This window comes from Lutzomyia longipalpis, chromosome 4 (assembly GCF_024334085.1).
Source record: "Lutzomyia longipalpis isolate SR_M1_2022 chromosome 4, ASM2433408v1".
In the NCBI taxonomy this organism is placed as follows: domain Eukaryota; kingdom Metazoa; phylum Arthropoda; class Insecta; order Diptera; family Psychodidae; genus Lutzomyia; species Lutzomyia longipalpis.
The window spans coordinates 16,288,584-16,300,898 of record NC_074710.1 but is presented as its reverse complement, the minus strand read 5'-3'; the positions used below and the strand labels follow the sequence as shown (position 1 = coordinate 16,300,898).

The window sequence follows — 12,315 nt, the reverse complement described above, 5'->3', positions numbered from 1 at the left end:
ATTGAGCTCTCAACATCACCAAAATGGAGGAAATATTTTCCACAACCAAGAAAAACTTATCCATTTCCTTACCGAGATGATCCAGATCCAGTGAGAACTATTTTAAATTTGATGGAGTCAATTGGATTTGTTAATGTTATAGTTGAAATGCGTGAGAGCAACTTTATGTTTAGAAGCAAGGAAGAGTTTATAGGTTCGTTGAACTATTTACGGAGCAATAAATTAGTTTATAAGTTAGTCATTTGTTTTTTCTTCTTGCAGGATTCCTGAAAGCTCTTCCAAATCCGTTGAAGTCAATGACTCTTGCAGAGCAGGAGGAGTATTTGAAAGAAGTTACAGAGAAAGCTCTCTTAAAAGGCAATGTTATTCATGAATCAGGCTTCAGTGAATGTGTCACGGGAACTCAACTAATGGCTTATGGAGAGAAAAGATAGATCCTTTTACCTGCTAAGCCAGGATACTATCTTCTTCATTTTAGTAGTTCAAGAAGTTCAACACAAACTCTTATCAATAAAAGTAATACTTTGAGATAAATAAAAATTTTATTAAATATCAATTAAATAATATTCCATTTAATAAATATTTTCTTGGACGTTAAATCTTCCGGATAAGTCCTTGTGATCATACAGACAGTGGATCATCACAGTGTAGATTAAAGGATAATATGGCTGATCTATCGCTCTATTTCTCTCCGTAGGCCATTAGTTGTGTCCCAGTAACTCCTCCACCAAAGCCCGATTGATCAATTACATTCTCATATGAGAAAGCCAAGTCAGCTGCTTCCTTTAAGTATTCATCCTGCTCCTCCAGAGTCATCTGATCCAACGGATTAGGAAGAGCTTTAACAAATCCTACAAAGAACGAAAGAATTTAATGAAATTCCAACAAATTAGTCATTTAAATTAAGTAGAGACTAACCCAAAAATTCTTCCTTGCTCCGAAACAGGAATTTGCTCTCACGCATTTCAACTTTAACATTAACAAATCCAATTGACTCCATTAATTCCGTAATAGTTTTTACGGGATTAGGATCGTGTCTGTATGGATAGGGGTACATTTCCTTGACTTTCGGAACGAATTTCCTCCATTTGGGCCTTGCTGAGAGCTCAAAGATTACCTCACAGAATGTGGTTCTTCGAACAAAGATAAGGAAACAGCTTCCACCAGGCTTAAGGAAATCGTACAAGTTCTGAAAGGCTTTCTGTTGGTTCGTCACCCACATTAGACACTCCAAGGAGATAATGTGATCAAATTGATTCTTCTCAGAAGCTTGTAAATCTCTGGTAATGTCCAGAACATTGCTGGATATTTTCGGTTCTTTCGCAAAGAGCTTTTCAGTCTCTTCCACCATTTCTTCCGAAATATCCGTACAGACTAACTTGGAGAAGTCTTCTGGAAGTTCTGGACAAATGTATTTCAACGTTGCATCACCTGTTCCACATCCAACCTCAAGAATTGATCCATTTGGCCTCCACTTCACCAATTCACTCAATTTCCCAATGAAGAGCTCTGTGTAGTAGTCACGGATTCCCTTGAACTCGTTGAGGAAGTCGGTGTTGAAGTCAGAAATTTCCATCTTTGAGAGTTGTCTTGGTAAGATTCCACTTGATACTGATAATTTGATCTGGGAAGCATCTCTTTAAATATTCCATAACTCACTTAATTGGCACAATTTATTAGCAAAAACCTTGTGTTTTATGTGGGAAAAACAATTAATGTTGTGCAAGTGTTCTGCTTTGAAAAGAATCTGTGATTAAAAAATTGATGACGGCTCCATTGGTTAGATCCATTCTTCTGTGATGCAATGAATTTTTTTTATTTAATTAAAATAATTTTGCGTGGAAAAGAAATGGAAAAATATCTACTTTTTCTGTTGAAAAGAGGCGTTAAAACAATTAAATTTCATTAATTAAGAACAAAGACGGAATTTAATTTCCTGGAGAGTGGACTATAGTCCCTCACCTGCAGAAATAGACTTTGAAATTTAATAATTAGTTATTCGTAGAAAGAGGCCGCAAAATATACGGATTGACGATAAAAAGAAAGTTTATCAGGTACAAAGTTTATTTGGGAGGATGGATGACCCCAAAAAATCAACATTGAAAGGTTAATTTCTTAAAGATTTTTTTTATATAAAAGAATTCCTAAGTTTTTTTTTTATTTTTTTTCCAAAATTATTATTTTTCTGTTTTTTTTAATTAACTTTTTAAATAAACTTAATTACCTATTCTTTTTTTATATAAAATAAGAGAGAAAAGTGGGTTCATAAGGTCACCTTATGGGTCATTCTGTTTTATTAAATAAGCTTTTATTTCCTAATTTTCCAATGAGGTTTACTCCTAAAGATAATCTTCATTTGGACCTTTACTAAGGCCCCTTGTTAAGGGTCTACGTCAAATTTTTCTTCTTGAGCTTTCCTTATAAGCTTAATTATCTGTTCCTTGCAAAAATTAAGTTTTCAATTTTATTTTTATAGAAATAAAAATTTCATTTTTGATAAAAAAAATTCTATCTTTTTCAAAGAAATTAAATTATTCTCTTTCCTAAAAATTAAAAACTTTTATAGAAAATAATAAAAGTTTCTTTTTCCTACAAAATATCTTTTTAAAAAAAATAAAATTTTCTTTTCTAAATAATTAAAAATTCTTTTTTTTTCTTTAAGAAATATTTTTCTTTAAGAAATATTTTATTTTTCACCATATACAATCAAAATTTTCCCGGCATTTTTAAATTCTCCCGACGGTTGAATAACTTTGTTGGCATAGGCTGTCGCAATTGCATCCTTTAGATACTCTTCCTTCTCTTCTTCTTTCATCAATGCCAAAGGATTAGGAATAGCTTGGAAGAATCCTTTAAAACAAAAGGGAAAACAGTTTATTTGAAAAAAAAAAAATTTTAATTTATTTATAATTTTTACCTAAAAGTTCATTTTCATTCTCAAAAGCAAAATGATTCGTCTCCAAATAAACTTCCACATTGACGTATCCGATGTCTTTTAACATCTTTGTGATTGTTGCCACAGGATCTGGATCACTTCTGTAGGGAAAAGGATACAATTCATCGGTATTTGGGATGAATTTCTTCCATTTTGGCCGCTCAACTAGTTGACGAATTGTTTTAAGAAAAATGTGCCCTTGAACAAAAATATGAAAGGTCCCTCCACCAGGTGCTAGAAGATCATAGATATTCCGGAAAGCCTTTGTTTGATTAGCTACCCACATTAGGCACCAAATGGAGAAGATGTGATCAAACTTATTCTTCTGCTCTGTGGCCAGATCTTCAGTTATGTCCATTTCCTCAAAGGAAACTCGAGGATTTCCCTCAAAAAGCTTCCTGGCGCTCTGAAGCATCTCCGTGGATTTGTCCACACAAACCAACTGCTTGTAGTCATTGGGCAAGAGGGGGTAGATGAATTTCTTGGATAAATCTCCACTTCCACATCCAATATCGAGAACAGACTCATTCGATCGCCACTTGAGCAAAGCCTCGTACTTTGGGAACAAAGTCACCAGATGTGATTCCCGAATACGATTGAATTTATTGAGTAGCCCAACCTCCGTCCAAATTCGACTCATTTTCCCCAACACGCAACCACTTCGAGTGAGATGAAGAATAATACTGAATACAGAGATAATTTTATTTTTTAAGCAATTGAATATTTTCTTACGCACGAAGAGTTAATGTAGTGAGTCAAAAATACGAATTGAAAGTGAGAGAGAGTGAGAGAAGCATAAAATCTTCAAGATAATAATTAAGAATGAGACAAGAGGGAGATGGCAAAATTTCGCTGTGGAACTTAATAACATATTATGTATGTCTTGAGAAAAGCTGTTGTATATGAAATAAATTTGATTAGATTAGGAGACTTTTGGAGGGGAGACTGGGCTGATAAATTGATAAGAAATATTCATTTTTTTTATTTAGTCATTTTATAACATTCTTAAGCATTATATGCGCGAAAGATATACTTAATATTTTATTTTATTCTTTCATAAATATTTTGTGTATGTACAGTACATACATAATTAATACATATTAAATTTTTTTATTTTAAAATTTTTTTCTTTAATTATTTTGTTTCTATTTTGTTCTAGGATTTTTTTACCTTAATCTTTTACCTTTTATTTTATTCCAGTTCAATCTATTCCATTTGTTTCCAATTCCTTCCAGTCCTATTCTATTTTATTATTTTCCATTTGGTTTCTTTCATTAGATTCTATTTTGTTCCATTTTATTGATTTCCATGCTCTTTTATTCTTTTCTAGTTCATTCAATTCTTTTTTAAATTAATTTCCAGTTCTTTCTATTCTTTTTAATTCCTTTCCAGTCCATTAAATTCTTTTTTTTTTCAATTCCTTTCCAGTTCTTTTCAATTTTTTTCCAGTTCTTTCAATTCTTTTTTTTCAATTCCTTTCCAGTTCTTCCAATTCTTTTTAATTCCTTTTCAGCCCATTCAATTCCTTTTTTTAATTCCTTTCCAGTCCATTCAATTCTTTTTTTTTCAATTCCTTTCGAGTTCTTTCAATTCTTTTTAATTCCTTTCCAGTCCATTCAATTCTTTTTTTTTCAATTCCTTTCCAGTTCTTCCAATACACTTTAATTCCTTTCCAGTTCATTCAATTCCTTTTTTTCAAGTCCTTTCCAATTCTTTTATTCCTTTGCAATCCTTCAAATTCTTTTTACTTAATTTATAGTATGTATTTTAATTCTTTTTAATTAATTTCCATTTTTTAAATTCTGTTTGTTTCATTTCCAGTCTTTGCAATTCTCTTTAATTTCTTTCCGCCTATTTCAGTCCGTTCAGTTCCCTTCCAGTCCATTTTATGCTCTTCAAATTCATTCAATATTCCATTCCATTCCCCTCCATCCCCGAATATTTGAAAAATATAATTTTAAACCAAAAATCATGCATTTCTCTGGAATTAATTAAGAGCAAAAATTCCTTAATTCTCGACGTGTCCTTAATGAAGGATCCCATTTTGATAATTTAATTATGCTACGAATTTTGCTTTTGGCGCTCTTTTGCACGCAACTTCACGACCAATTTCACGCACAAAAACATCACAGGAAGACTTTTGATGATAACCCCCCATGTGTGTGTGGGAGGCAACCTCCTCCCTGCATGGAATAAATCCAAAATATGTTCCTGAAAAGTCTTGGCGTCTCCTCTTTTTCCATTAGATGGTACTTTTGAATATTTAATGATACCATCTCACACACAGAGGATACGATTCTCTGTTTATAATTTTCCCTTCATTCTCCCAACAGTTGGGAGGGGGGAATCACTCTGGATGTCGCAATGCGTGCGAAATTGACGCAAATGCGGGGAGGGTGGGAAAAAGCTTTCACTGTGAAAGCTCATTCGCAGACTAAATTGATTTTCTCGTCCTTCTACTTGAGAGACTTTTTTTTCCCTCAAATCTTGATGCTTTCGATGCGCGGGGGCAAAGAAGGAGAAAACAATAAAAATTTGAGAGACAAATTTGAACATTCTTTGTGGTATTTTCTCAATTTTCCTGTCATTCAGCAGTTTAGCATGTAATACAATTTCTCGCTAAGAAAGAGAGAGAGAGAGAGTGGGAGGCTCTTTATACACCACAAATTGCACTCTTGCCTCCCATTTTTCCTTTTATATCTCTGAATTTTCTTTTTTTTTCTTTCTTGAATATTATATATCTCGTGCTATGTATATTGACAGATATTTAATGGCGCCATTAGTGTATTTGCTCAATGTCTGTGATTTCCCGAAATGTCTCTGCCAAAAGATGCTGTGAGCCGTGTGTGGAGATGGGGAAAGGGGGTGAGGAGGTGCGCGCATTATGTATTATAGATAAAATCCTAAAGTAAGTTGGAGGGAACATCAATTCAGAAGCACTTACGAGACGTGAAGAGTCATCGAGGGGTTTGTACAAACATACACACATATAGCAAAGTAAATATAGCAAAATTCCTTCAAGAAGGAAACTCCTTGGTAGTGCAGCGGATGGAGAGGGAAATGCAACGTGTGGAATTAAACATGAGAATCACAAGTGGGAGAGTTTTGGAGAAATCCTTTTGGCAAACTTTTATCCATACAGTGCACCTTCTTGCACCCACATTGAGACACCTTGTCTTATCTCAGGGCATCTTCCGCAGCTCTCAAGGAGGAAATTTGTTCAGTAATTTGTTGAAGACATTTTCTCAATCTTCACGATGGTCTCTCTTTTGGAACAATCACCAAACTTCAACCCCTTCTCAGCTTCCTTTCAAAAGGAAGAAACCATCAAAAGGAACAAAAGGACTAGTCAGTGTTTTTGTGAGAAAAATTAAAAGCCAAGGGGTGTTTATCTGGCGAATATTTGGAATATTTTAGAGAATAATCCGAATCTTGAGGAATAATCAGACTGCCAAAAAATAAACCGAATCTTGACAAAAACTTTGAATCATTTTGAGGAAAAATCAGAATTTTAACGAATGTGAGGGCCCCTAAAGAATTAGGCGTAAGGAAAGCCTTATAAAAATTAAAAACTTTCTTCAAGAAAAATCTAGAAAAAAATCAAATAGAAAATTTTGAAAAAGAACAACAAATTGGCAGAAAAAGCATCTTTTTCTCACCATCTTCTTCTGCACAGACAACCAGACTGAGAGAGAGAAAGAGATATTTGACGAAAATTGCATTGGTGCAATAAAAATAATTTAGTGCGTCTGTCGTGCAAATTGTTTTCAATTATATTCCTTCTTGCACTTCTCAATGAACTGTTTATTTGCGCTACAATGCCAAGAAAATCATAATATTGCTGTGCTCCGTGCAATGGTCGTCTGTTTGCAGCAAAATGTTGTAAAGAAATAGATGAGAATGACTGAGAGAATATATATAATTTTCTGGAGGCTGCATTTATTGTCGTCGCGCGTCACCTTTATAATTTAAGGCATTTTCTATGAATTCTTATTTGGTTGTCTCACCACGATGTGTGGAGCTTTTTTTTCTTTTCTTTTGTTCTTCACTCTTCATCTCCCAAAGGTTGCGCGAGAAGAAGAATATTTATTAAATAGACTTCCTGTCGTCTGCTCGTAAAGTTGTGGAAATTATTGGAGCTCGCGTTGGAGAGCGAAATGCCGCACAAATTTTTTTTTCATCTTCATTTTTAACTTCTTTCTTTTTTTTTTGACCGTATAGTCTCACCTTCCAACATCACACATATCTACAAAATATATAATATATTTTATATACATACATACATACATTACATATGTATGTAATATCTGTGAAGAAGGATTGATGCAAAAAAAACGTAGTAGTGAGATGAACTCAGATATGGAGCGGGGGGGGATACAAGTAGGAGAGATACCATATCGAATTAGCATAGTTTTTGTAGGTATAAAGAAAATGAGATAATCGACCAATTCCGTCTCCCTCTTTTACCTCAAATTCTTTCTCATTTTTGTTTCAAAAATCGCGATAAGTGTGGCAAGAATGGGGGGCTTTTAATTAAAATATATCACTTATGGGGCAATATTAGAAGAAATTTGAATGAGAAAATGGAAGAAATAAACCATGAAGAATGTTTTGTGAGACGAAAAAGTAAAGATGTTTATTGGATGACTTTTTTGCCTTCTATTTCTTCGTGGGGAATTTATGGCAAAAGCTGCGGAAAATTAGAAGATGAGAATTTTTTAGCCTTTGATATTTTTTAACTCATTTGCTGGTCTCAGTTACTAGAAATTGAGGATTTAATGGGCCTTATTCAGCGACCAAGAAACCCTTGAAATCTTAGAATTTTTCACTGAAATCTTAAGATTTCAAACGAATATTTAAAGGTTCTTGGTCACTGAATAAGGCGCATTAATTCAGATTTTTCAAAAATTTGTAAAAAAAAAATTATCATGAATATTGATGATAGTTTTCTTCGTATTTAAGAATGTTCTTGAAGAATTTTTAGAATGTTCTTAGACATAAAATACATTCTTCGACAAAGAATTCTTTTAGGTAATTATTTTTATTCGTAAACAAATAAATCCATAATCAAAAAATAAAGTTCTTTTACTGCTATACTTCTATTTTTTAGAGCCAGTTCTTACAAATATTGTTTAAAATCCTTCTAAAACGAACAATCTTACATTAGTGCAAATAATCCCCTATTTTAATAGTTGTACCAAACAACATTAATAAATCTCAGTGATTTTTCAGAGAATTTTATCAGCAACCGTCCACTTATTTTGAACTTTCTGCAATAAATTTCCTTCTTGTGTGCGGTGCAAAAATTGCTTGCGGTTGCCCCAAAGGTGAGCTCGAAGTGTTTGACAACAAATTTATTAAAATCCTCTTATAAATGCAATCATTAAAAATCGATAACAGCTCTCACTGACAAAAATGTGCATCGCAGCAAGATGCAGCAAACAACCCAGCTGTGGCATGAAAAGCCTGCGACCCTTTGGGAGGCCTCCTCACTTCGTGCCTGATGGCCATAAAGGTGAGGAAGAGACTTCATTGCGTGACACCCACTGAGAGTTGCACATTTTGCAATTTGTCGAGTTTTACCTCAATATCCCATCAAATCACTTCATAGATTTGCTTCTCTTATTTTGTTGCACCTTTTTTATTGGAGTTGCAAAATGAAGTATTTTGTGTAGAAGAAAAAGTGTGAGGGGCTGGTAATTAATCGAATACTTTGCTTGATTCTCAGATTATGAAAAAAAAAAGATAAAAATTCTTAAAGATATTTTTGAATTAGAAGCTTTATCTTAAGAGAAAGAAGCAAGAAATTTTGTACTCACAAATTAAAAAAGAAATACTTGATAAGGGCGTTACCTTTAAATATACAGGGCGATAGCATTAATATTCAGTGGTAGAGCAGTGTGGGGGCTTTCTTTTGGGCATACCTGTGGAGACACATGAGAATAAGGTTAGAATCGGGCTCCGGAGGATCAAAAATTAACGGTTCCGGTAGCCACGATTCTTGTGTCTCTCTCTTTTCCCTTCCAGGCTTCCTCCTTCTCCGGAACAACAAATAAAAGGTCCTTATTTTTCACTCACAACACTTCTTTACTCTACTTTATCTATTTTACAAACTTATTTTACAGATTGAGGAAAATTAAAGTGAAAGTTAAAGTGTATATATTAAAGTGTATAGTCCTATATATATGTATATCTTTATACTCAGGGCATGTCTTAAATAAATAAATAAATAAATAAAATAAAATAAACAAAAACGACGACATGCACACGCACAGAGCTATAATAGCAAGAGTCCGAATTGACCGTTTCGGTCCTTTTTATAGCCATTTTTCGGCTTTTTGTGGGTTTTTTCCATGACAGAAATCAAAGTGGGGATGTTCCATGGAACCGTTGAAAAATTTCCTTTTGCACTTGAAAGTTTCTTATTTTTGAACGAACATTCTTAACAATACTTTTAAAATAGTTTACGTCAGATTTTCATAAGAAATTCATTAACTAGAAATTCTTCTTTCAGAAGTTCATTTGCTAGAATTTATTAAAATAAATTGAAATATTTTTTTCAAAAAAATCTGACTTTTTAAATTTTTCTGAAAGAAATGCAGAGAAAGAAAATTAATTGGAAAAAAACATTTTATTTTACAAAAAAAATCAAAATTCTCGAAAGAAAATTTCAATTATTTAATTCTTCATGATCATATGATTCCATTAGTTAAACACCCTTTACTCCCTTGATTTAGGACGTGTTTGGTTGCAAAACCAGGGAGGAAAAAATTCAAACAACTAACAAATGAGAAAATGTTTCGGTATGGCGAAAAGAAAATCCATTTGCGGCGGGAAAAGACGATGGGAAAGTGCTGAGAAAAAGTTGACAAATAGAATAAAATATTTCAAACTAAAAAATTCCACGATCACGCCATTAATCACTGCGGTGGTTACGTTTCGAGATGGGAAAATGGATTGAGCCAGGATGCGCAGAGGGCTTGTCTTTTACTTCCTTTTCCGCCTTTCCGTGTTTCACGGAGGGCGTGTGAAAAAGCACAGGGTGGGCAAGAAGTCGACAGTCAATATTTTCACTTCGGAGTGATTCCAATAAATTTTTCCTTCTTCTCCCAGCAGAAGGGCGCACACGTACACAGAAAAAAAGTCCATGAATTTGATTAAAAAATGAACCGCAGCAGAGATGAATTTTTAAAAATCCAATCAAAAAGGATTGCGCCGTATTTTTTTTCTAAAAAGGGAGGGGAAGGCGGCCAGCACGGAGATTGGCCTGTGAGATATATATGCGGACGATTGAATAATTGATTGAGATTTGAGGCCACACATTCAAGAGAGAGCGAGCGCGCGCAAATTTATAGACACCCTTCGGTCAGTCACGAATGTGTCCATGAGATTGACCCGCATGCTGCTGCCCCAAAAGAAGCCCAAGACCCACCAAAATCAATTTAATTTTTCAACCAACACGCTCTCCGTGAAAGTTTTCCTTTCCCGAGATGCCTGCAATAAAATTGAGATATTTATTGGTGTGTCTATCTTTCTTCATCGTTAATACATCCGAATTGCCCCCTCGAGGATGAATTTCTCACCAGCTATTTATGCTTCTTCTTCACATAAAATGCTTCAAGAGTATCTGATGGGCGGGGGGGGGGGTGTGATCTTCTTCCGTACATTTTGTCCAAAGAATATTCTACTTTTTACAAAAAATCTTTCTGGAAACATTTACAGTGAAGAGAAAAATAATAGAACCATCTCTATTATAATGGAAAGTTTTAAACAATGTAGCCTTAAAATTTCAGGCCATTTAATTAAAAATAAAATAAATAAAAATTAAATTAAAAATTCCAAAAATTTGTTGAATTTATTAAAGTAGAACCACGCACAAAAATTTGCATAACTTTTTTTTACAGAGTGTCCGATTTTGATAATTTAAAAAAGCTCTAAAAGCTGTACTCTTCCTTTGTTCAGAACTTTTCAGGTGATCAAAAATCGATCAAAAGGTTAATTTTTACAGTCTTTTAAGTAGATCCATTACCAAAGCGCCCATTTCACTTCAACCCTTAATTAAAATTCAGGGGATGAACCGATTTTCAAAAATTTATGACTGTTGGAAAGGGGAAGAACGCAGCTTTCAGAATCTTATTTACTTCTCAAAATCGGTCACCAATAGCCGGAAATATTTATGATTGAAGTCAAGGGCCAAATCAACCTTTAAAATAATACAAGTGGTTCTATTATTTTGCCAGATACTGTATTTGAAAATTCACCAAAGAAAACCTCGAAAAAGGAATAAAATAAAATTTATTTCCTTCCGTAAATTACAAAAATTTCCGACACCGTGTCATTTTGCTTCCTCTCACCAATGTCCCCAATTAAATTGTGAGCAACTGCAAGATCAGCGGCCTGTTTGAGATAATCCTCCTGCTCTTTGGGTGACATTTTGTCCAAAGGATTCGGCAGGGATTTGAAGAAGCCTTTCATTTGAAAAGGGAGAAAATGAAGGTATTAACAACAAACTATTGCGAAGGATTTTATTAAATTCTCTCACCCAAAAATTCATCGATGGTGCTGAAAACGAAGAGGGATTCCTCGAGTTTAACATTAATATTGACAAATCCAATTGATTCCATCATTTTTGTGACACTCCCTACGGGATCGGGGTCCTTTCGATAGGGGAATGGGTACATAGCATCGGGGTTTGGGATGAATTTTCTCCATCTGGCCTTTCCCGTCAACTCCGCAATTATTTCCATGTACAAACTCCCAGCGACGAATATGAGAAAGCAATCGCCACCAGGTGATAGCAAGTCATAAATTCTCTCAAAGCACTTTTGCTGATCTGCCACCCACATAAGGCTGAACAGGGAGAAAATATGATCAAATGTCCCCAATGAGCTGCTGCCACTCTCACAGTCAGCAAAGTCCAGAATTTCACACGAAACCTTCGGATTGTCTGCAAAGAGTTTCTTCGCAGCTTCCAACATTTTTGGTGATTTATCCACCAAGTGGAGCTTTGAAAAGTTTTCCGGGAGAATTGGCACGATGAATTTATTCGTCAACTGACCACTGCGACAGCCAATGTCCAAAATTCTATCTTCACCCTTTGGACACCACTTTAGCCAATGCTTGTACTTATCAATGAAAATCTTCGTGTGAACTTCATGGATTCGAAGGAATTTATTGAGGTGGTCAGGATTGGACTCAAAACTCATTTTTGGAACTTTTCTTTTAGAGAAAATTGTTGTTTTGTTAATAGAAGAAGAAACTCTCAATTGAAAAGTCTTCACTGCACTGACGACGACTTATCAGTTTTCTTTGCTATTAAAGGTATGCTGTTTACATAAGAATCTCAACACTGAGAGGAAGAAAACCGTTGAATTTTGAAC

At 34.3% G+C, this 12,315-nt stretch overlaps 3 protein-coding genes across 3 annotated transcripts; all 3 read right to left on the bottom strand.

Moving 5' to 3' along the window:
- Positions 1-681: 681 nt before the first annotated feature.
- Positions 682-1,576, bottom strand: LOC129794562 (juvenile hormone acid O-methyltransferase-like). Its single transcript, XM_055835318.1, has 2 exons — positions 919-1,576; positions 682-851 (listed from the first exon to the last, which is right to left on the bottom strand). The coding sequence occupies exons 1-2, from the start codon at positions 1,574-1,576 to the stop codon at positions 682-684; spliced, it is 828 nt and encodes a 275-aa protein (XP_055691293.1).
- Positions 1,577-3,030: 1,454 nt separating this feature from the next.
- Positions 3,031-3,587, bottom strand: LOC129794561 (juvenile hormone acid O-methyltransferase-like). Its single transcript, XM_055835317.1, has 2 exons — positions 3,102-3,587; positions 3,031-3,036 (listed from the first exon to the last, which is right to left on the bottom strand). The coding sequence occupies exons 1-2, from the start codon at positions 3,573-3,575 to the stop codon at positions 3,031-3,033; spliced, it is 480 nt and encodes a 159-aa protein (XP_055691292.1). The 5' UTR covers positions 3,576-3,587.
- A 7,625-nt stretch (positions 3,588-11,212) lies between these two features.
- Positions 11,213-12,216, bottom strand: LOC129795311 (juvenile hormone acid O-methyltransferase-like). The gene is made up of 2 exons (XM_055836460.1): positions 11,478-12,216; positions 11,213-11,403 (listed from the first exon to the last, which is right to left on the bottom strand). The coding sequence occupies exons 1-2, from the start codon at positions 12,139-12,141 to the stop codon at positions 11,231-11,233; spliced, it is 837 nt and encodes a 278-aa protein (XP_055692435.1). The 5' UTR covers positions 12,142-12,216; the 3' UTR covers positions 11,213-11,230.
- Positions 12,217-12,315: the final 99 nt, after the last annotated feature.

Coding starts and splice junctions, on each gene's coding strand:
- LOC129794562 (XM_055835318.1), bottom strand. CDS start 1,576: ATGGAAATTTCTGACTTCAACACCGACTTCCTCAACGAGTTCAAGGGA. Junction 852..918: donor GAGCAAGGAAGAATTTTTGG/GTTAGTCTCTAC, acceptor CGTTCTTTGTAG/GATTTGTTAAAGCTCTTCCT.
- LOC129795311 (XM_055836460.1), bottom strand. CDS start 12,141: ATGAGTTTTGAGTCCAATCCTGACCACCTCAATAAATTCCTTCGAATC. Junction 11,404..11,477: donor CACCATCGATGAATTTTTGG/GTGAGAGAATTT, acceptor TTCAAATGAAAG/GCTTCTTCAAATCCCTGCCG.
- LOC129794561 (XM_055835317.1), bottom strand. CDS start 3,575: ATGAGTCGAATTTGGACGGAGGTTGGGCTACTCAATAAATTCAATCGT.